This window comes from Heteronotia binoei, chromosome 13 (assembly GCF_032191835.1).
Source record: "Heteronotia binoei isolate CCM8104 ecotype False Entrance Well chromosome 13, APGP_CSIRO_Hbin_v1, whole genome shotgun sequence".
In the NCBI taxonomy this organism is placed as follows: domain Eukaryota; kingdom Metazoa; phylum Chordata; class Lepidosauria; order Squamata; family Gekkonidae; genus Heteronotia; species Heteronotia binoei.
Window position 1 is genome coordinate 4,208,322 of NC_083235.1, and position 23,533 is coordinate 4,231,854.

Here is a 23,533-nt window from a genome sequence, read left to right on the forward strand (position 1 = left end):
CAACTATATCTAAGGGGCCCTGCAATAGACTCTTCAGTCTTTGCAAGGGCCGTTTTGTACCCAGAACTGTCAGTGAACAATAAACCGCCATTTATGACTTACCTGGCAGGGGAGACACCTTGATCACAACTGCTGGGGTCTTGACATTCTGCTGGTGGTTGAGTCAGGCTGCCCGGAAACTTGAGCTGCCATTTCCGTAACTGCAGGAGCACTAAATAGAAGACCCTAAGTGGAGAAGGGGTGTGTGCAGAATTGCAGGGAGTTGCAAAAGGAGGATCAAAGTGATTGCGATTCTTTCGTAACTTGGCTCCAAAAGTTCCCTTGGAGGATTCCACTCTGGGGTGAGTGCTGGCGGGGCAGAGGAAATATCAGCCTCACAGGAGAAGCGAAGGAGGCAGATTCTCCGATCTGTATGGCAGGGGTGTCAAACTCATGAGGGCCGGATCTGCCATGAATGAGACCTTGTTGAGCCAGGCCACGTCAGGCTGGGCCGTGCGTGTACCCTATTTAAGATTAGGTAGCAGAGATATAAACTTTATAAAGGACACAGACACATTTTTTTTTACAAAAACTAAAAATAAGTATGTGCAATTGAGAGAGCCTGGCAGAGCGAGCTCTTCCTCCCCGAGGAAGGAGCCTCAGCCAATAGAGAAAATAGAGGCTTTACTCTGTAGCTGCTGTGCGATTGAGCAAACCGGCCAAGGCAAGCCGTGATGAAGAAGGAAGCAAGAAAGAGAGAAGGAAGCAGATGACAGCCAGTTGCTTAGGGGCCTGATAGGAGCCCTCCAGGGGGTGGGATTTCGCCCCCGGGGCTGCATATTTAATACATTATGGTCTATGGCAGGGGTGGCCAATGGTAGCTCTCCAGATGTTTTTTGCCTACAACTCCCATCAGCCCCAGCCAGCATGGCCAACAGCTGGGACTGATGGGAGTTGTAGGCAAAAAACATCTGGAGAGCTACCATTGGCCACCCCTGGTCTATGGTCTCTTCCCCTTGGCAGTCAAAGTCCTTCCACCATTAAGAAGCCAAAACCTTCTGACCAACCTGCAACCCGAGCTGTGGTTTTGTGAGGGCCCTCTCTAACCTGGCGCTTCTTTTTGCCCCCAGCCACGACGAGGCGGAAAAGCGTCTCCCCAAGAGCTGCCTGGTGACCCTGTCCAAGTATGAGCCGGTCCTCAAGTGGACGAAGGACTGCGACAACTTGCTGTACCAGGGGCTGGTCGAGGTCCTGATCCCAGATGTGCTCCGGCCCATTCCGAGTAAGCCCGCCCGCATGCAGCACACGTACAGACGGAACTGATGCCAAAGAGGGTAGAGTCGGGGAGTTCATTGGGCTCTGCCAGACACTTCTGGCCAGCTGACGGCGGGCTTGGTGTTAGGACAGTGTGATGCCCATGGCCAAGACCTTCCCCCTCCTCCATGGACTTGCTCCTCATCGTCATAGAGCAGGGGTTCCCCCGTGTGGTGTCCGTGGGCATGATGGTGCCCTCCAGATGTCTTTAGAAAGCGGGTGGGGCCTTTTGTCCAGCAAGGCTTCTGATTGGCTGTGCAGGTCCTCGTTTCGGCCGCGCACCCCTGTGGTAACTCCCGCTGTTGCGCTCTGCCCCAGGTGCCTTGACGCAAGCGATCCGAAATTTTGCAAAAAGTTTGGAGAGCTGGCTGACAAATGCCATGATGAATATTCCAGAAGAGATGGTCCGCGTGAAGGTGAGCCGGAGCGGGGGGCGCTTGGGACGGGGAAAGTGAGATTGGAGTCCAGGAGCCCTGAGAGACCAGAAGGGGTTTCAGGGAAGACACTTTTGAGAGTCCAAGCTCCCTGCAGCAGACAGAAGCAAAAATCTCTGTGCTCCTTGTTGCTGCCAGTGTTGTAAAGAAAACCAGACGAAAAGCAAAAGTTCATGGCTATGACAAACTGTACACCGAATATACAATATAAATGAAGAATTTTACAAAAAACTTATACAGAAAAATGTGTATTTTTTACCATAAACCATGAACTAAATAAAATGAACCATGAACTAAATAAAAATTGGTTTGTCTTAAAGGTGGCACTTGACTCCTGCTTTATAAATCCTTCAGGGGCTACAAATACAGACCAAATCTTGTCTCTGCTCCGAGATTGCTGCGACGGATAGCTAGCGCGTACCAAGCCGTTTCCCAACGGCTTCGTCAGGCCTGCGTGCTCCAGGGACATATAGACATTCATACAAGACCTCAGTTGCTCTGAGTCATGCAGGAAGGCTGGCGTCTAACAGACCGGTGCGGGGATGGCAAGATTTTTGCTTCACCTTCCCACGTGAGCATATGGCAAAGAGTTGAGCGCCATGATTCAATGCCAGGCTCTGACTGGGACTTTGAATTTTGCTATTGTTTTTCTCGAGTCTCCAGTGAGTTCATATATGTACGTTTCTGAAAGGGCTGTATTTGTAGCCCCTGAGGTGTTTATCGTTCGTTCACGTTAAAAAAAAAATACACCTTTTTCTATATAAGTTTTTTGTAAAATTCTTTATTTATATTGTATAATTGGTGCACACCTTGTTGGGGCCACAAGCTTTTGCTTTTCGTCTTGCGGCCTTCCACAACTTCCTCTTGTGTTGGCAAGAGCGCAAAGGGACCGTGCGGGTTGTAATCGGGTTGATCAGAGCAGGGGGGAAATCTCAGGGTCCCTGGGAGGATCTCTGCCCTTCCCCTTTCCAGGGTATGGTCCAAGGGTGTCGAACTCATTTGCTATGTGGGCCGGATCCGACATAACTGTGACCTCGTCTGGCTGGGCCATGGGCGTCAGAAAACGGAATGCCAAGGAGCGGAGATATAAGCTTTATCAAGGACACAGACAAACACAAAGATTTTAAAAACTGAAAACATGCTTTGAACATTAGCACTCGTTGGTCTTAAAGGTGCTTTCTTTGTATCTCTCCTGAGCGATCCAGGAAACTGGGCAAAGGAAGCTCTGGCTCCTTCCTTCCCCAGAGAACCAGGAGGGGGAGGAGTCTCAGCCAACAGAAGGAAGAGAGGCTTGACTCAGTAGCTCCGCTGTGTGATTGAGAGCGCCTGGCAAAGCAAGCTCTCCCTCCCCCCCCCCCTTCCTCCCCAAGGAAGGAGCCTCAGCCAATGGAGAAAAGAGGTTTTGCTCTGTAGCTTCTTGGCAATTGAGAAATCCTGGCAAAGCAAGCTGTGGTGCAGAAGGAAGCAAGAGAGAGGGAGAAGGGAGCAGCCTTGCCTGGGGGTCTGATAGCCCTCCAGGGGAACTATAGCATTGGGGAAAGTCCAGAAAAGGGCAACTAGAAGGATTCAAGCTTTGGAACACTTTCCCTATGAAGAAAACTGAAAACGCTTGAGACTCTTTAGCTTGGAGAAATGTCGACTGCGGGGTGACATGATAGATTATGCTTGGGATGGAGAAAGTGGAGAAAGAAGTCCTTTTCTCCATTTCTCACAATACAAGAACTTGTGGGCATTCAATGAAATTGATGAACAGTCGGATTAAAACGGATAAAAGGAAGTCCTTCTTCACCTAAAGGGTGATTAACACGTGGAATTCCTGCCACAGGAGGGGGTGGCGGCTACAAGCGTAGCCAGCTTCAAGAGGGGATTGGATAAGCATATGGAGCAAAGGTCCATCAGTTGCTATTAGCCACAGCATATTGTTGGAACTGGCTGGGGCAGTGATTCTCTGTATTCTTGGTGCTTGGGAGGGGCAACAGTGGGAGGGCTTCTAGTGTCCTGGCCCCACTGGTGGACCTCCTGATGACACCTGGGTTTTTTGGCCACTGTGTGACACAGAATGTTGGCCTGAATGGGCCATTGGCCTGATCCAAGATGGCTTCTCTTATGTTCTTATGGACCTCCTGACGACACCTGGTTTTTTTGGCCACTGTGTGACTCAGAGGGTTGGACTGGCTAGGCCATTGGCCTGATCCAACATGGCTTCTCTTATGTTCTTATGGACCTCCTGATGACACCTGGTTTTTTTGGCCACTGTGTGACACAGAGTGTTGGACTGGATGGGCCATTGGCCTGATCCAACATGGCTTCTTTTATGTTCTTATGTGACATAGAGTGTTGGACTGGATGGGCCATTGGCCTGATCCAACATGGCTTCTCTTATGTTCTTATGTGACACAGAGTGTTGGACTGGATGGGCCATTGGCCTGAACCAACATGGCTTCTCTTATGCTCTGATGTGACACAGAGTGTTGGACTGGATGGGCCATTGGCCTGATCCAACAGAGCTTCTCTTATCTTCTTCTGTGACACAGAGTGTTGAACTGGATGGGCCATTGGCCTGATACAACAGGGCTTCTCTTATGTGACCCAGAGTGTTCGACTGGATGGGCCATTGGCCTGAACCAACATGGCTTCTCTTGTGTTCTTATGTTATTCAGCCCCCCAGGCTGCAAGTTTGATACCCCTGCCAGCTAAAAGAGGGTACAGCTCCCTGGAGCCTTTTGCCTGGGCCAAAGCAGCCTGACACGTGGCCATCAGACTATGCTCAGTCAGGTTTTCTGCTTCTGTGTCAGAGGACAAAGGCTGGGTGTCACATTCAGGCACTCTCCCTCGGGCCTCGATCTGCTTCTCTGCCCCCTTTTGCATCCCCCACCTGCCAGTTCTTCAGTTCCTTTTGCTCACTCCAGACACACCTGTGACAGGACAAGTTTCCAGCTCAACATTAAATCAAAAGAGTTTCCGGCTCCATATTAGGAAAAACTTCCTGACCGTGAGAGCGGTTCCTCAGTGAGACAGGCTTCCTTGGGAGGTTTCCTTCCTTGGAGGTTTTTCCGCAGAGGCCAGATGACCACCTGACAGCAATGAAGATCCTGTGAATTTAGGGGGAGGTGCTTGTGAGTTTAGAGAGGTTCCTCAGTGGAACAGGCTTCCTCCTCGGGAGGTGGTGGGCTCTCCTTCCTTGGAGGTTTTTCAACAGAGGCTAGATGGCCATCTGACAGCAATGAAGATCCTGTGAATTTAGGGGGAGATGTTTGTGAGTTTAGAGCGATTCCTCAGTGGAACAGGCTTCCTTGGGAGGTGGTGGGCTCTCCTTCCTTGGAGGTTTTTCAACAGAGGCTAGATGGCCATCTGACAGCAATGAAGATCCTGTGAATTTAGGGGGAGATGTTTGTGAGTTTAGAGCGATTCCTCAGTGGAACAGGCTTCCTTGGGAGGTGGTGGGCTCTCCTTCCTTGGAGGTTTTTCAACAGAGGCTAGATGGCCATCTGACAGCAATGAAGATCCTGTGAATTTAGGGGGAGGTGTTTGTGAGTTTAGAGCAGTTCCTCAGTGGAACAGGCTTCCTCCTCAGGAGCTGGTGGGCTCTCCTTCCTTGAAGGTTTTTCAACAGAGGCTAGATGGCCATCTGACAGCCATGAAGATCCTATGAATTTAGGGGGACGTGTTTGTGAGTTTAGAGCGGTTCCTCAGTGGAACAGGCTTCCTCCTCAGGAGGTGGTGGGCTCTCCTTCCTTGGAGGTTTTTCAGCAGATGCTGGATGGCCATCTGACAGCGATGAAGATCCTGTGAATTTAGGGGGAGGTGTTTGTGAGTTTCCTGAATTGTGCAGGGGGTGGACTAGACAACCTTGGGGGAGCTCCCTTCCAATCTATATGATTCTGTGAGGGTGACCTGCGGTCTGTCTTCCAGGTGGCGGCAGCAAGTGCCTTTGCTCAGACGCTGAGGCGTTACACCTCCCTCAATCACCTGGCCCAGGCCGCCCGCGCCGTCTTACAGAACACGGCCCAAATCAATCAGATGTTGAGCGATCTCAACCGGGTCGATTTTGCCAATGTCCAGGTAAGCCCCCCCCCCCCCCCAGCTCCCCCTGCTGAAAGCAGCCCCTGGGCTCAGACGCCTGGTGGGCCTACATTTTGGTCTCCTGTTCCGGAACACCCTGTGCTTGATTGTTCCTGTTAAATCCAGATCCTTGTTTTATTAAGACGGGGAAGGCAGGAGTCACGTCAGACCTCTGTCTCTGAATCTGCACTGTTGGTGGGAATGCCCTTAGGTTATTTTCTTTGAAGAAGAAGATGATATTGGATTTATATCCCGCCCTCCACTCCGAAGAGTTTCAGAGCGGCTCACAATCTCCTTTATCTTCCTCCCCCCCACAACAGACACCCTGTGAGGTAGATGAAGATATTGGATTTATATCCCGCCCTCCACTCCGAAGAGTCTCAGAGCGGTGCACAATCTCCTTTCCCTTCCTCCCCCACAACAGACACCCTGTAAGGTAGATGAAGATATTGGATTTATATCCCGCCCTCCACTCCGAAGAGTCTCAGAGCGGCTCACAATCTCCTTTACCTTCTTTCCCCACAACAGACACCCTGTGAGGTAGATGAAGATATTGGATTTATATCCCGCCCGCCACTCCGAAGAGTCTCAGAGCAGCTCACAATCTCCTTTCCCTTCCCCACCCCCCACAACAGACACCCTGTGAGGTAGATGAAGATATTGGATTTATATCCCACCCTCCACTCTGAAGAGTCTCAGAGCAGCTCACAATCTCCTTTCCTTTCCTCCCCCACAACAGACACCCTGTGAGGTAGATGTAGATATTGGATTTATATCCCGCCCTCCACTCCGAAGAATCTCAGAGCATCTGACAATCTCCTTTCCCTTCCTCCCCCACAACAGACACCCTGTGAGGTGGGTGGGGCTGAGAGGGCTCTCCCAGCAGCTGCTTTTTCAAGGACAACTCCTACAAGAGCTCTGGCTGAGCCAAGGCCATTCCAGCAAGTGCAAGTGGAGGAGTGGGGAATCAAACCCGGTTCTCCCAGATAAGAGTCCGCACACTTAACCACTACACCAAACTGGCTCTTGGGGGCCGTGTTACGCACTTTATTAATGATCTTATCCAAATATCTATTCCTTGACATCCTGATGTTATTTTACTTAATAACTGGTCGAACATTAAGCTGTCTCAAGCTAACATACCTCTGGTGATTGTGCTCTTCACTGCTGCAAAGTCGGTATCAGCTCATTCATGGCAAGATACCAAAGCTCTGACAATTGAAAAGCTTTGGTATCCCAAGCACCAAGAAATCTTGGCTTTCCAAGATTTGGGACCATATCATTATGGAGAAAATTTCAGCAGGTTTAAATTGAGTCGAGCCGTATCAAGCTCAACTAAATTTTATAGCTAAGTGGTCCCCTATTCCTGAGGAAATGATCCCTTTTATATGGATTTGCTTGCAAAACGCTCCATAGATCGCAAAATCTTATTCTATTAGCACACTCCTTGTTGTCTGTAAATGGGTAACTGTTTTTGCCTTTGTGTGATTTTATTATTGCCTACATTGCATGCTTTCTTTTTTGTTCGTTTAATGATTGAATAAATTTAAAACTAACGAGGCCATGTGGAGAGAGGGGGAATGGTTATCCAAACTCAGGAGAATCCCCGAGTTTGCAGAAAGATCAAAACATTGGGGGACTGCTGGTGGTGGGGGGGCTGCCTACGTAGATACTGTAGTATGAAAAAAGGAGAACTGAGATCTGCCGAGATCAAATAAAAGAAAAAAATGATGATGATATTGGATTTATATCCCGCCCTTCACTGAATCGCAACTCAGAGCAATTTACAATCTCCTTTACCTTCCTCCCTCACAACAAACAGGTGGGTGGGGCTGAGAGAGTTCTCACAGAAGCTGCCCTTTCAAGGACAACTGATGATGACGACATTGGATTTATACCCTGGTCTTCACTCCAAATCTCAGAGTTTCAGAGCGGCCTACAATCTCCTGTACCTTCCCTCCCCCACAGCAGACACCCTGCGAGGTGGGTGGGGCTGAGAGAGCTCTCACAGCAGCTGCCCTTTCAAGGACAACTCCTGCGAGAGCTATGGCTGACCCAAGGCCATTCCAGCAGCTGCAGGTGAAGAAGTGGGGAATGAAACCTGGTTCTCCCAGATAACAGTCCGCACACTTAACCACTAAGCTGGCATTTAAAAAGACACTTGTGAGGGGAAGGAATGGCTGAGGTGAGGGGGACTGAAGCAGCGAGGGAAGGGGGGGGTGTTCCATGCTTGCTGACCAAAGGGCAGTACCAGTTTTTGGCCTAGTGGAGTGTGGCTCCCACAACACCCTGCTCCTTTGTTTCTTCCTCTCTTCAGGTTGGTTCTGCCCCCTCTCAGTTTCCCATGAACTACCCCGATACTTTTCTCAGGCCCGCCATTAAGGAAAGCCGAGCTGGCCTTTCCAGCCATTCACAGTATATATTTGTCAGCCTTTCAGACCATATAATAAATGATTTTAAAGCAAACTAAAGATAATTGCGATGTAATTATTCAGAAACTGTAAGGGAAGAACCCCATCTCTAAATGAGACCCAATACAATGCAGACTCGACAGAAGAACACCTAGAATACATACAAAAGTCCAATTAACCGTGTGATGCGGTGGCTAAAAAAGGCAAATGCAATTTTGGGCTGTATCAACTGAAGTCTAGTGTCCAGATCATGTGAAGTGATGGTATCGCTTTACTCTGCTCTGGTAAGACCTTACCTGGAGTATTGTGTTCAGTTCTGGGCACCACATTTTAAGAAGGATATAGACAAGCTGGAACGGGTCCAGAGGAGGGCGATGAAGATGGTAAGGGGTCTGGAGACCAAGTCCTGTGAGGAAAGGCTGAAGGAGCTGGGCATGTTTGGCCTGGAGAGGAGGCGGCTGAGAGGTGATAGGATCACCATCTTCGAGGACTTGAAGGGCTGTCCTGTAGAGGATGGTGCGGAATTGTTTTCTGTGGCCCCAGAAGGTAAGACCTGAACCAGTGGCTTGAAATCTAGTGTCCTGGCCCCACTGATGGACCTCCTGATGGCACTTGGTTTTTTTGGCCGGTGTATGACACAGTGCTGGACTGGATGGGCCACTGGCCTGATCCAAAATGGCTTCTCTTATGTTTTTATGTTCTGAAATCGGAAGAGTTTCTGGCTCAAGAATATGAAGAACTTCCTGACCGTTAGAGCAGTTCCTCAGTGGAACAGGCTTCCTCCTAGGGAGGTGGTGGGCTCTCCTTCCTTGGAGGTTTTTAAGCAGAGGCTAGATGGCCATCTGACAGCAATGAAGATCCTGTGAATTTAGGGGGAGGTGTTTGTGAGTTTAGAGCAGTTCCTCAGTGGAACAGGCTTCCTCCTAGGGAGGTGGTGGGCTCTCCTGTGAATTTAGGGGGAGGGGTTTGGAAGTTTCCTGCATTGCACAGGAGGTTGGACTAGATGTCCCTGGAGGTACCTTCCAACTCTAGGATTCTATGATTTAAAGGGAACTCCCGCTCCTTATGCTATACTTTTTGTGCAGAGCAAGAATATTTCCTGGTGGCCCCAAATTCTTGGTCCCGACGGAGTACCTTTAATAGAAGAATGTTTAAGGAGATAAGCAGGAAAGTTTTAATAGACCAGCTATTAAAAATTAGGGAACAAAAGTCTAAGGTTCTAAGAGAAACTCCACGGCTGACAAGGAAGAGAAGGTTAAAACTAATCCTAGTCTATACGAATGATCTCAATTCTCAACCAAAAAAAAAGAAGAGGAAGGGAAAAAAGAGAGATTCTTTGTTAAAGATATTATGAACAGAATTGATATGAAGTATAGAATGGGTTACTGCTTTTTGATTGGTATGTAAATAATGGCATGTGGATTATTATAGAGAATGGTGCCAGTTTAGAGGTTAGGAAGGCAGTATGTAAAGTGAAGAGGAGTTAAAAATAACTTTGAAAAAGATATATGGTTGTGTATTATTGTCATGTATGGAAGCTGCACTCTCCATCGAAAATAGTTTTGGTTTGTTTTTGATAGTTTATTACTTTTGCATTTTGGGTGTTAACACAATTTTTATTGGTAACATATGGCAGTTATATCTAATGCTAATAAAATATTAGTAATCACTTAATGCCTTCCCCATACATTACCCTTACTTACCCAGCATAAGGAACGGGAGTTCCCTTTCAGTCGACTGGACTTTTGAATGTACCGCGTAGGTGCTCTCCTGTTGAGCCTGCATTGAATTTGAGTCTCATTTAGATGGGATTGTTCCCTCACGGTTTCCGAATAATTACATCACAATCATCTTTAGTTTGCCTTGTGCTTCTTTGACGGGCCTTTCAGACCCGGCCGTGCTGGTTGAGCCTGAGCGGGTCTTCCGAGGCTGACCCGGAAGTGTTTCCCGATGGACCTCAGCGGCTCACCCGGCCTTTCCCCTCTCCCCCGCCCGCAGGAGCAGGCCTCGTGGGTGTGCCGGTGTGAGGACCGCGTGGTGCAACGTCTCGAGCAGGACTTCAAGATGACCCTGCAGCAGCAGAACTCCCTGGAGCAGTGGGCCGTGTGGCTGGACAGCGTGGTCAGCCAGGTCCTGAAGCCCTACCACGGCAGCCCCAGCTTCCCCAAAGCTGCCAAACTCTTTCTCCTCAAGTGGTCCTTTTACAGGTAAGGAGCCGCTGATGCCGGGCTAGTCTGACCCTCGCAGATCTGAGAAACTGAGCAGGGTCAGCATCAGCTAGCGCTTGGATGGGAGACCAGCACGGCAAGCCAGGGTTGCTACACAGAGGCAGGCAAAGGCAAACCACCTCTAAATGTCTCTTGCCTTCACACGTATGGCCCAGGCTTGCCCGATTTCACTGGATCTCAGAAGCTAAGCAGGGTTGGTCTCTGCTGATGTTCTCCTCAGAGGAATGCCTTGGCCTTTCTGCCCTGTTATTGGACCTGCAGAGGAACTGGTTGGCCACTGGGTGAGACAGGAGGCTGGACTAGATGGACCCTCCCTGGTCTGACCCAGCAGGGCTCTTCTGATGTTCTTCTCAGGGGAAGGCCTTGGCCTCTCTGCCCTGTTGTTGGCCCTGCAGAGGAACTGGCTGGCCCCTGTGTGAGACAGGAGGCTGGACTAGATGGACCCTCCCTGGTCTGACCCAGCAGGGCTCTTCTGCTGTTCTTCTCAGGGGAAGGCCTCAGCCTCTCTGCCCTGTTGTTGGCCCTCCAGAGGAACTGGGTGGCCACTGTGTGAGACAGAAGGCTGGACTAGATGGACCCTCCCTGGTCTGACCCAGCAGGGCTCTTCTGATGTTCTTCTCAGGGGAAGGTCTTGGCCTCTCTGCAATGTTGTTGGCCCTCCAGAGGAACTGGTTGGCCACTGTGTGAGACAGGATGCTGGACTAGATGGACCATCACTGGTATGATCCAGCAGGGCTCTTCTGATGTTCTTCTCAGGGGAATGCCTCGGCCTTTCTGCCCTGTTATTGGACCTGCAGAGGAACTGGTTGGCCACTGTGTGAGACAGGAGACTGGACTAGATGGACTCTCCGTGGTCTGACCCAGTAGGGCTCTTCTGATGTTCTTCTCAGGGGAATGCCTCGGCTTTTCTTCCCTGTTATTGGACCTGCAGAGGAACTGGTTGGCCACTGTGTGAGATAGGAGGCTGGACTAGATGGACCCTCCGTGGTCTGATTCAGCAGGGCTCTTCTGATGTTCTTCTCAGGGGAATGCCTCAGCCTCTCTGCTCTGTTGTTGGCCCTCCAGAGGAACTGGTTGGCCACTGGGTGAGACAGGAGGCTGGATTAGATGGACCTTCCCTGGTCTGACCCAGCAGGGCTCTTCTGATGTTATTCTCAGGGGAAGGCCTCGGCCTCTCTGCTCTGTTGTTGGCGCTCCAGAGGAACTGGTTGGCCCCTGCGTGAGACAGGAGGCTGGACTAGATGGACCGTCCCTTGTCTGATCCAGCAGGGCTCTTCTGATGTTCTTCTCAGGAGAAGGCCTCAATCTCTGCCCTGTTGTTGGCCCTCCAGAGGAACTGGTTGGCCACTGTGTGAGACAGGAGGCTGGACGAGATGGACCCTCACAGGTCTGATCCAGCAGGGCTCTTCTGATGTTCTTCTCAGGGGAAGGCCTCAGCCTCTCTGCTCTGTTGTTGGCCCTCCAGAGGAACTCGTTGGCCACTGTGTGAGACAGGAGGCTGGACTGGATGGACCCTCCCTGGTCTGATCCAGCAGGGCTCTTCTGATGTTCTCCTCAGAGGAATGGCTTAGCCTTTCTGCCCTGTGGTTGGCCCTCCAGAGGAACTGGCTGGCCACTGTGTGAGGCAGGAGGCTGGACTAGATGGACTCTCACTGGTCTGACCCAGCAGGGCTCTTCTGATGTTCTTCTCAGGGGAAGGCCTCGGCCTCTCTGCCCTGTTGTTGGTCCTTCGGAGGAACTGGGTGGCCACTGTGTGAGACAGGAGGCTGGACTAGATGGACCCTCCCTGGTCTGATCGAGCAGGGCTCTTCTGAGGTTCTTCTCAGGGGAAGGCCTCGGCCTCTCTGCTCTGTTGCTTGCCCTCCAGAGGAACTGGCTGGCCCCTGTGTGAGAAAGGAGGCTGGACTAGATGGACCCTCCCTGGTCTGATCGAGCAGGGCTCTTCTGAGGTTCTTCTCAGGGGAAGGCCTCGATCTCTCTGCCCTGTTGCTTGCCCTCCAGAGGAACTGGCTGGCCCCTGTGTGATACAGGAGGCTGGACCAGACAGACTATTGGTCTGATCCAGAGGGATTCTTCTGGTGTTCTTGTCTGGTGAAGGCCTCGGGCCCTGTGCTCTTTTGTTGGCCCTCCGGAGGTACTGCTTTTGAGGCAGGACACTGGAGATGGACCACTGTTCCGATCCAGCAGACCTCTTCTGATGTTCTTAATCGAGGCCTCCTTGTTTCACTGCCTGGACAGCAAGGGCTGCACTGAGATCCTTTTCCTTCTCTCCCCCCCGCCCTCCAGCTCCATGGTCATTCGGGACCTGACCCTGCGGAGCGCGGCCAGCTTCGGCTCCTTCCATCTCATCCGCCTTCTGTACGACGAGTACATGTACTACCTGATAGAGCACCGCGTTGCTCAGGCCAAGGGCGAGACCCCCATCGCGGTCATGGGAGAGGTAGGTCAGGGGGCCTCTGGGGGGAGGTCTGTGGGGGGCCCTGCCTACAGAGCGGGATCTTCACGCCTCTTTGGCCGGAAGCAACAAGGGACGTACAGTTGTTTAAAATGTTGATTAGCCGCCTTCCTATCATGCGATATATTGCCAGGTGGCTGGCAATATAAATAAAAGCATCATTAAAAAGACAGCAAAGACCATGCTCAAAAATCTCAGAATTAGGACTGCCAATGAATAGAAACTAAGATTAGTCAAATGCAGTCATAAAGAAGATATTGGATTGTATCTCCTGCCCTCCAGTCTGAATCTCAGAGTGGCCTACAATCTCCTTTCCTTCCTCCCCCACAACAAGCACCCTGTGAGGTTGGTGGGGCTGAGAGGGCTCTCCCAGCAGCTGCCCTTTCAAGGACAGAGTCTCAGAGCAGCCTACAATCTCCTTTCCCTTCCTTCCCACAACAGACACCCTGTGAGGTGGGTGGGGCTGAGACGGCTGTCCCAGCAGCTGCCCTTGCAAGGACAAGGTCTCAGAGTGGCCTACAATCTCCTTTCTCTTCCTCCCTCACCACAGACACCCTGTGAAGTGGGTGGGGTTGAGAGAGCTCTCTCCAGAAGCTTACTTTTCAAGGACAGCTCTGCGAGAATTATGGCTGACCCAAGGCCATTGCAGCAGCTGCAAGTGGAGGAGTGGGGGATCAAACCCGGTTCTCCCAGATAAGAGAGCGATGGCTGACCCAAGGCCATTGCAGCAGCTGCAAGTGGAGGAGTGGGGAATTGAACCCAGTTCTCCCAGATAGTCTGTGTGCTTAACCACTACACCACACCATCTTCAACTGCCTCCTGGAGATTAAAAGTGAGGGGCGGGAGGTCCGGCACATCTTTCTGTGTTCTGTAATCTGTGTTACGTTGTTCCCCGACTGTGGGGATGCCACCGAAAAGGCCCTTTTTTCCTTTGCTCAGCACAGGCTCTGTCAGTGAGCACTACCCTTCAGGGGGCCACTCCTCCCCGTTTGCACACAAGCCCATGCTGGCTCTAAACCTTCCCAGATCTGCAGTTTAAGAGGGCCTTTGCCAGCCTGGGGAAGTGGTTAAGAGCAGTGGCCTCTCCCTTGGGTTTGATTCTCCCCTCCCCCTCCCCACGAAGTCTGCCAGGTGACCTTGGGCCACTCGCCATTCTCTCCGTTCCCTCAGCCCCGCCCACCTCACCAGGAGCCTCTTGCGGGGAGAGGAAGGGAAGGCACTTTGAGACTCCTCCAGGTTGAGAAAAGAAAGGAATGAAGCCCCGCTCTTCTTCAGCTTCTCTTGTCTCTGGCCTGTCTGGGGCGGCGTGCTGCAGTTTAGGGGGAGGCCAAGAGACCAGCGAGATTCACAGCAGGAGGAAGGCTGTGCTGCCTAAGGGTGTCAGACTCCTTTATTACGAGGGCCAGAACTGACATAAATGAGACCTGGCTGGCTGGGCCACGTGTGTCATAGGACGGAATGCCTGGATGGTAGCAGAGATAGAAACATTATAAAGGACAAAGACAAAGACAATTAAAGATTTTGTATCTCACCCGTGTCCCTCGTGGCGCAGAGTGTTAAAGCTGCAGTACTGCAGTCAAACTCTCTGCTCACGACCTGAGTTCGAACTCCGGCGGAAGCTAGGTTTTCAGGTAGCCGGCTCGAGGTTAACTCAGCCTTCCATCCTTCTGAGGTCGGTAAAATGAGTCCCCAGCTTGCTGGGGGGAAAGTGGAGATGACTGAGGATGGCAATGGCAAACCACCCCGTAAGAAGTCTGCATGAAAACGTTGCGAAAGCAACGTCACCCCAGAGTCAGAAACGATTGGTACTTGCACTGGGGACCTTTTCTTTTTGTGTGATTAAAGGAACTGGGCAAAGGAAGTTCTGGCTGTTTCCCTCGCTCTCCTGGGATGAGAAGGGGGTGGAGCCTCAGCCAATAGAAGGAAAAGAGGTTTGGTTCAGTAGCTCTATTGTGCAATTGAGTGAGCCTGGCAAAGCAAGCTCTCCCTCCTGCCCTTCCTCCCCAAAGGAGGAGCGTCAGCCAATGGAAGAAACAAGAGGCTTTGCTCTGTAGCTCCTGTGCGATTGAGGAAGCCTGGCAAAGCAAATTTGTGACACAGAAGGAAGCAAGAAAGAGGGAGAAGGAAGCAGACTCACTCACGGGCCTGATAGGACCCCTCATCTGGCCCCCAGGCCGCATGTCTGACACCCCTGGCTTAGGGTTCGAAGCGTGTCCCTTGCCGAATTCCAGGGAGCAGAAGCCCTTTCCTCTTCCTCTCCCAGGCCAGCAGCAGACTTGTGTGTGTGTGTGGGGGGGGGGTAATAGTTGCCCACCTGCCAGTAGAAAAAGCTGGGTGAGATTTCCTTTGGGGCAGGGCCCCTCTGCAGGCAGACAGGGCTCACCTCCTGGCTTGACTTTGCTTCTCGTTTCAGTTTGCAAACTTGACGAGTTCCTTGAATCCCCTGGACCCCGACAAAGGTACTGTCCAGCTGCACGGGCCCCTCCCTGGGACAGGGGCAGGAGGGCTTTCTGATCGCACGGCTGCTCTGGGGCGGTTTGCATTTCCCTGGGGCAAGAGGGCGATGGAGAGGCCCCTCCCTGAGCTGGGGGCTGAGTCTAGATGCTTGTAACCCCGGGGGCATTCGAAGGCCCCTGGAGGGGTGGCTGGGCCATCCATTCCGACAGGAGGCGGCGCAGCAACCAAGGCGTGGGAAGCGTTGAGTTCAGAGGTTGCTTGCATCACATTTGAACATCCGGAGAGCCCTGCTGGGTCAGACCAGGGAGGGTCCCTCTAGTCCAGCCTCCTGTCTCACAAAGTGGCCAACCAGTTCCTCTGGAGGGCCAACAACAGAGCAGAGAGGCTGAGGCCTTCCCCTGAGAAGAACATCAGAAGAGCCCTGCTGGGTCAGACCAGGGAGGGTCCATCTAGTCCAGCCTCCTGCCTCACCCAGTGGCCAGCCAGTTCCTCTGGGGGGCCAACAACAGGGCAGAGAGGCTGAGGCTTTCCCCTGAGAGGAACATCAGAAGGGCCCTGCTGGGTCAGACCAGGGAGGGTCCATCTAATCCAGCCTCCTGTCTCACCCAGTGGCCAGCCAGTTCCTCTGGAGGGCCAGCAACAGGGCAGAGAGGCTGAGGCCTTCCCCTGAGAAGAACCTCAGAGGAGCCCTGCTGGGTCAGACCAGGGAGGGTCCATCTAGTCCAGCCTCCTGTCTCACCCAGTGGCCAGCCAGTTCCTCTGGAGGGCCAGCAACAGGGCAGAGAGGCTGAGGCCTTCCCCTGAGAAGAACCTCAGAGGAGCCCTGCTGGGTCAGACCAGGGAGGGTCCACCTAGTCCAGCCTCCTGTCTCACACAGGGTCAGCCAGTTCCTCTGGAGGGCCAGCAACAGGGCAGAGAGGCCAAGGCCTTCCCCTGAGAAGAACCTCAGAGGAGCCCTGCTGGGTCAGACCAGGGAGGGTCCACCTAGTCCAGCCTCCTGTCTCACACAGGGCCAGCCAGTTCCTCTGGAGGGCCAACAACAGGGCAGAGAGGCCGAGGCCTTCCCCTGAGAAGAACATCAGAAGAGCCCTGCTGGATCAGACCAGTGGTCTATCTTGTGCAGCCTCCTGTCTCACACAGAGGCCAGCCAGTTCCTCTGGAGGGCCAGCAGCGGGGCAGAGTGGCCGAGGCCTTCCCCTCATAAGAACATCAGAAGAGCCCTGCTGGGTCAGACCAGTGGTCTATCTTGTGCAGCCTCCTGTCTCACACAGAGGCCAGCCAATTCCTCTGGAGGGCCAACAACAGGGCAGAGAGGCCGAGGCCTTCCCCTGAGAAGAACATCAGAAGAGCCCTGCTGGATCAGACCAGTGGTCTATCTTGTGCAGCCTCCTGTCTCACACAGGGCCAGCCAGTTCCTCTGGAGGGCCAGCAGCGGGGCAGAGTGGCCGAGGCCTTCCCCTGGTGCTGCCTGGCTCTGGCATTCAGAGTCGGCTTGTGGGGTGCTTGTGAGTGCTGCTTTGCCGTAACTTGGCCCCCCCCTCTCTCTCTCTCCATGCCAGACGAGGAAGAGGAGGAGGAGGAGGAGAGTGACGAGGAGATGCCCCAGGAACTCTCGCTCAGCTCCGCAGAGTCCAGCAGCCTGGCCGCCGAGCCCATGGAGCCGCCTTCGAAGCTGGCGCGGACGGACTCGCGGGGCATCTTCGTGCAGGCCCTGCCCTCCAGCTAGAGCGGCCGGGGAGGGGGACGGACTGAACCCGCGGCCGGCCAGAGGCCGGGAAGCACCTTGCGCTGCGCTGCCCTGTGATAAAAAAAAAAAGATGAGCTCTTCTCTGTCTCCGAGTGGTATGCAACGCGCTTTCAAGGGCAGCCCAGGCCTGGCCCCGATTCGGCGCACTCGCCCCCAAGGCCCGCACGGCAGCAGGGTGGGCGGGGCCTGCTCTCAGTTTGGCCGCACGGGCGGCTGTCTGCCTCTCCCCAGGTGCCTGGTGTCCCCAGGAGCTTAGAAACTGGGTTTGGACCTTGCGTCCCGCGCCTCTCATCTGTGCCCCTTGCCTAGCCCCCCCTTCTCCCCCAGCTCCACTGACCCCGCCAGGCGTGGAAGAGATCCATGCTGTTGAAAACCCCAGTCTGAGCCAGGCCTCTGGCTTTGCCTAACGCAACAAAAAATGCAAGCTACTGACCAGTTTACTAAGAGGTATATAGAAACGGGTCCAAATGTCCAAAACAATTGTCAAAGAAGAGGGACGCGGAGCGTCTCCAGCATCAATTTCACCTCAGCTACAGCTCAGAATGTGGCTTCTTGTGCATCCCTCTTTTTTGAAAAGTGTGTAAAGAATCTATATAATTCAATCAATATTGGTCCCAGGTCCGAGGAAGACTGGAAAGAAACAAGTACTTAATCGACCGGCTCGTCACCACACTGCTTTGGGACTTGAATGTACATGTTTTGGACATTTGGACTGGTTTCTATATACTTCTCAGTAAATTGGACACTAGCTTGCATTTTCTGTTGTGTTATCCATTATAGTGGCCTCCCTCAGATTGTACTCTCTGGCTTTGCCTGGCAAGACTGAGAGATGCCAACCCCTAACAACTTGGGCCTCCCACGGCAGGCACCCAGAGGAGCCGCTGAGACTGCCGACTGGAGACTGCCGACTGGCCCCCTAGAATCAGGCACGACCAGAGCCGAACCTTTCCCCCAGAGGCTGCCGAGGTGTTATTGCTGGTCCCAGTATCTGCCTTACTGTAGTTCTGGAAATTCTCAAGCTTCAAGACGCTCGGGCCCAAGTTTGGTTCAGGATTCTTCCTTTCCCCTGGACGCGGCAGATCGGTCGCGGAGCACTGGGACTCTCCGGTCGCTCCTCTATTGCTTTCTCTGCCCGTCGAGCTCAGCAGGGAGCGTTCTCTCTCCCCACCTGGCGTGCCCTGGGGACGCTCAGGCTGCCTCGCGCTCACTTGGGAGCGAAGATTCTAATCTGGAGGAGGGCGGGAGCCTCTGTTCTGCACCACCGCAGTGGGGGAGAGCTCTCCTTCGCCCCTGGCCCGTGCCCAGAGGCCCAGACGCAGGCACCCGTCTTCAGAACTAAGTCAGATCGTAGCCCGCAGAGTTAGGAGGGGGTGGGCGTTTCAGAGAAAACCTCTCACATTGGTAGCGCCACCGCCTCCCTGAAATCTGTGCCCAGCATCTCACAGATTCTCAGAGCTCCGTTCTCCACAGCTTAGGCTTCCCCCTTCTCACACAGACATGTCAGTTGGCCCCAAACCGCACTGCGACCGATTTCCCACTCGCCTTCCGGCGCTCTTGCCTTCCTCTTCTTAGCGGGGCTGCAAGTAACGTTGGCGTTTTCACGCGGCAAACGCAAACTTGTTTTTTTTAGAGGTTTCTGTTTGCTGAGCAAAAACGCCGTTACTTGCAGCCCCGGGGCAGATAGCGTGAAATCGGAAGGACGCCCCGCTGAGAAGAGAAGTGAGTGGGAAAGAGGTGGCTTTTAAAAAAAGATAGGGCTGTCCTCTCTTCCCATGGGGGCCACAGCTCCAGGGTCTGGGGCTGCTTGCAAGGGAGCGCACCAATTGGACAGCCACGCCTTCAGGGCGGGAGCAGAACACAAGGCCCAGCCGTCGCTCGGATCGCCACAAGCCAGGGTCTGGGCTGCGGGAGGAGGCGAGGGTTTAGTGGGGTCTTCCCCGGCCCAGCTGAAAGAGGCTGCCCGAGAGCAGCTTCCACCTTCACCTCCCACCTGGAGGTTTTAGCAAAAGCCTGCGGTCTCGAGACTTCCCTTTGGAGACACACCGTCCTTGTACCGCTTTGTTCCCGATTTTCCACCACTGCACAACTTTGGGTTTTTACAGAAGCCTGGGGTGGGCCAGTCCCATCCGGGCTTTGCGCAGGGGAGCCGGGCATGGCGTTCTGGGAAAGAGGGAGGGCAGAGGCTGCCTTCGTTGGGCTGCAGGAGTGGCTACCCCACTGGCAGCTGCACAGTGCCCTCCGCTGCTCCAAGAACACAGCCGACCGGCTTCCCCTCAGGTGAAAGCACCAGGCGGGGGCAGCCGTCCAGGCAAGAGCCAGACAGCAGACCCAGGGGTCTGCGGTGGCGGAAGGGGGCTACTCTCACCCCGTCGGGCTGCGTCATCAGCATGTAGAAGGCTCAGCCAGGCCGGAGCATCAAATGCCCTTCCTTGCGTTGGCCCATGAATTGAACCAGAGGAGGAAGGCAAGTCTCAGAGCAAAGCAATGGCCCCTGCGTCCGGACGGTTTCTCCGAGCGGTTGTCTCCTTTACTCCCTTGAAGGCGTTCGAGTGATGCTAGCGCAGCCAGTTTCCGCCCCTTCGCCGGCACACACACCGGTACCCGGCCATCAGCTGGCATTCCACGTCCTGGGTAATCCCCTCCGTGCGTACCCTCTCCGTTCCCGGTAACCCCCTCGCTCGCTACAGGAGGGCATGCAAATACTTCCAGTCGTCCAAGCAAGAAGGCTGCACTACCGCTTCAGCCCGTGGAGCAGAAGCTGCGCACGGCTTCAGGGCAATCCAAGCCAGCCTCCTCTAGAGAACGGTTCCTTTCTTAAGACGGTTCCCCTGGCTGGGGGAGTCAGCACGTTTCTCCTCTGACTTTTTAAGCAGGGGAGAAGAAAGGTGCCAAATCAAAATGCGGCCTTGAAGGGGAGGCGCCTGGTCAGTTTGTAGACATCCCGAGGCCAAGTTTCCCTCTTTCTGGGCTCACAGCCAATCCCCCCAACCTACACAGAACAGGGTCAGCCTTTCAGAGAAGCACCTTCGTAACCACCCCTCTCTCCGCAAGTTTTCACGAACGGTCCGCAACCAGCACACGCTTGCCAGCGTTTCGACCCGTTTGTACGTGCTATTCCTTGCCGCGCACATAAAACGAGAATTGATTTTTGTCGTCTCCGAGATGGCAGCTGTCATGTCCGACGGGTGAGAAACAGCCCCCCCCCCCGCTCCAAATCCGTGATCTCTCAAAGGACAGGGCAGCGGTCGAGATTGAAGAAACACAGCCCATCTCTCAGGGCTCCAACCTGCCCCCGCTTCTCCGGCACCTCTTTTAAGCTTTAGAAAAGCCGTAACTCTGGCAACGTAGACGGATCGTGTCGGTTTGCTCCTCCTTTGCTTCTGTGAGCTAGCTGTTCCTTCCCCGGAACGGCGAGTCTGCCGGTCGCGCAGGACTCCCAACAACGTGAATGAGCTTACCTTTTTTTAATGTTTTAAATTCAGTTGCTGCCTTACCCAACGACCACACCTGTTCCCTCCAAACTGAGATTCTCTCCTCGTCCACCAAGTGGGCTAGCTGCAGAGCACCGGGGTGGGGTGGGGGGGGGGCACGGTCGAATCAGCCTGCGTAAAGAAAAGCCGGACTCGCGTAGCTCCCACCCCACACCCCTTCCGTGCCAGCAAGCAAAACGGATCTGGTTACTTCCTAAAAAGTAACCGTCCTTCTGGTTTGTAACTGAATATTAGATATTCTAGTTTTAAACAAGCAAAGCAAGCAAGCAAACAAAAAAAACCCTGTGCTTTTATATGTAATTACTAATTCTTGTTCTATAAACCACCTTCAATATTGTGAGATTTGGTGAAGATAAAATTACTTGATATTTTTGGGTTTTTCAACCATCATGGCCTTATTTGTTCCGATTTTTCCAGTGTTTTAAACCTGTGATATAGATGTTTATTGCAAAAATCTACATATTGTATAAAAATATATATTTTGTGTCAATTTTTGTGCGGCAGTGGCGGCGGCGGAAGCTTCAGTGCTCCAGCTGCTGCACGATAGACTTCCAGTGGAGTGTGAAGAGCTTTGTAGGTGTCCCGGCCCATGAGATGGGCGGTGCCTGTGGTCAGCTGACGTGCGTGCGTGTGCGTAGTCTAGAGTGCAAACGCTGTTTTCTACCTTTTGTAGTTCTTTCTTAAAAGAAATAAATTCAGCCGTGTTCTTTGCCTCGGGTGCCGTTTCGCTCACTCTCGCTGCGATAAAACTCTGCCCCCTTGGGGCCGGCCGCAGGATTCAAACTCGGGAGCAGGAGGGCTTCAGCACAGACATTACGGGGGCTTCGTTACATAAAAGGATTGCCAGGTTGGCTTGCAGGTAGTTTCAGGTGGGTAGCCACATCAGTCTGCAGTACAGGAGCAAGATTCGAGTCCTGTAGCCCCCGAGAGACGAAGATTTGGGGGCTTTTGTGAGTCAAAGTTTGGTGTAATGGTGAAATGCTGGGTTTGATTCTCTACTCCTTCTGGAAGAACTAAGTTTGATTCTCCACTCCTTCGCTTGCAGCTGCTGGAATGGTCTTGGGTCAGCCATAGCTCTGGCAGGAGTTGTCCTTGAAAGGGGAGCTTCTGTCAGAGCTCTCTCAGCCCCACCCACCTCACAGGGTGTCTGTTATGGTGGGGGGAGAATATATAGGAGATTGTAAGCCGCTCTGAGTCTCTGATTCAGGAAGAGCGGGGTATAAATAGAAGACTGCAGATTTATACCCGGCCCTTCTCTCTGAATCAGAGACTCAGAGCGGCTTACAATCTCCTATATCTCCCCCAACCCCAAAACAGACACCCTGTGAGGTGGGTGGGGCTGAGAGGGCTCTCACAGCAGCTGCCTTTTGAAGGACAGCTTTGCCAGAGCTATGGCTGACCCGAGGTCATTCCAGCGGCTGCAAGTGGAGGAGTGGGGAATCAAACCCGGTTCTCCCAGATAAGAGAGCTCTGGCTGACCCAAGGCCATTCCAGCAGCTGCAAGTGGAGGAGTGGGGAATCAAACCCGGTTCTCCCAGATAAGAGAGCTCTGGCTGATCCAAGGCCATTCCAGCAGCTGCAAGTGGAGGAGTGGGGAATCAACCCGGTTCTCCCAGATAAGAGAGCTCTGGCTGACCCAAGGCCATTCCAGAAGCTGCAAGTGGAGGAGTGGGGAATCGAGCCCGGTTCTCCCAGATAAGAATCCGCGCACTTAATCACAACAGCAAACTGGCTCTCACTACCCCAATCTGCAGTCTTCTTCTTTGCCAGATAACAGAAAAGCCAGATTTGGATCCAGGATCGTCTTAGAGACGAGAAAGATTTTTTTTTGGGGGGGGGGGGGTGTAGTGAGCTATGGAGAATCAAAGCTCAGGTGTTTGCAGAGCTCCATATTGCTGTTCGCCATCCCGCTCAGCAGCTGGGAAAACAGTCTTATGCCAGTCAGATAAGAACACAAATACAAGAGAGCCGCCAGTTCAGAGGGGAGGATTCCAAGCGAGCTCTTCCAGAATAACGCCTACTTGAATGGTGGCAGTAGTCTGTGCGGAAAGGATCTCGGGGTCTTAGTGGACCATACGCTGAACATGAGTCAACGGTGTGATGTGGTGGCTAAAAAGGCAAATGTGATTTGGGGCTGTATCAACAGAAATATAGTGTCCGGATCATGTGATGCGATGGTATCGCTTTGCTCTGGTAAGACCTCACCTGGAGTCTTGTGTTCAGTTTTGGGCACCACATTTTAAGAAGGATCTAGACAAGCTGGAACGGGTCCAGAGGAGGGCGACGAAAATGGTGAGGGGTCTGGAGAACAAGACCTAGGAGGAAAGGTTTGATTCCCCACTCCTCCCCTTACAGCTGCTGGAATGGTCTTGGGTCAGCCAGAGCTCTCTTATCTGGGAGAACCGGGTTTGATTCCCCACTCCTCCACTTGCACCTGCTGGAATGGCCTTGGGTCAGCCAGAGCTCTGGCAGAAGTTGTCCTTGAAAGGGCAGCTGCTGGGAGAGCCCTCTCCAGCCCCACCCACCTCACAGGGTGTCTGTTGTGGGGGAGGAAGGTAAAGGAGATTGTGAGCCGCTCTGAGACTCTTCGGAGTGGAGGGCGGGATATAAATCCAATATCTTCTTCTTCTTCTTCTTCTCGGGTCAGCCATAGCTTTCACAGGAGTTGTCCTTGAAAGGGCAGTTTCTGCCAGCACTCTCTCAGCCCCACCCACCTCACAGGGTGTCTGTTGTGGGGGGGGGGAGAAGGTCAAGGAGATTGTGAGCCGCTCTGCGATTATAGGGTGGGATATAAATCCAATATCTTCTTCTAACGCCAGCCAGTAGTCTCTTCACTAGAAAACCCTGAGCCACTGAGCCACTTGTGGGAAGGGCGGGATATAAATTCTAAATAAATAAATAAATAAAATAAAACCCCCACCCGGATCCCAAGAACCAGCCAAGAGACGGTGGGGA

The 23,533-nt window shown here is 52.9% G+C and overlaps 1 protein-coding gene across 1 annotated transcript in view; it reads left to right on the plus strand.

The window, feature by feature from the left end:
* Positions 1 to 17,194, plus strand: part of RFX1 (regulatory factor X1) — a 118,531-nt gene extending 101,337 nt beyond the window's left edge. The window contains exons 15-21 of the mRNA XM_060252666.1: positions 1,110 to 1,261; positions 1,612 to 1,709; positions 5,640 to 5,789; positions 10,199 to 10,407; positions 12,715 to 12,868; positions 15,297 to 15,342; positions 16,900 to 17,194. Of these exons, the coding sequence (XP_060108649.1) occupies positions 1,110 to 1,261; positions 1,612 to 1,709; positions 5,640 to 5,789; positions 10,199 to 10,407; positions 12,715 to 12,868; positions 15,297 to 15,342; positions 16,900 to 17,066 (976 nt within the window). The 3' untranslated portion in view covers positions 17,067 to 17,194. The remainder of the gene's footprint in view (positions 1 to 1,109; positions 1,262 to 1,611; positions 1,710 to 5,639; positions 5,790 to 10,198; positions 10,408 to 12,714; positions 12,869 to 15,296; positions 15,343 to 16,899) is intronic.
* Positions 17,195 to 23,533: the final 6,339 nt, after the last annotated feature.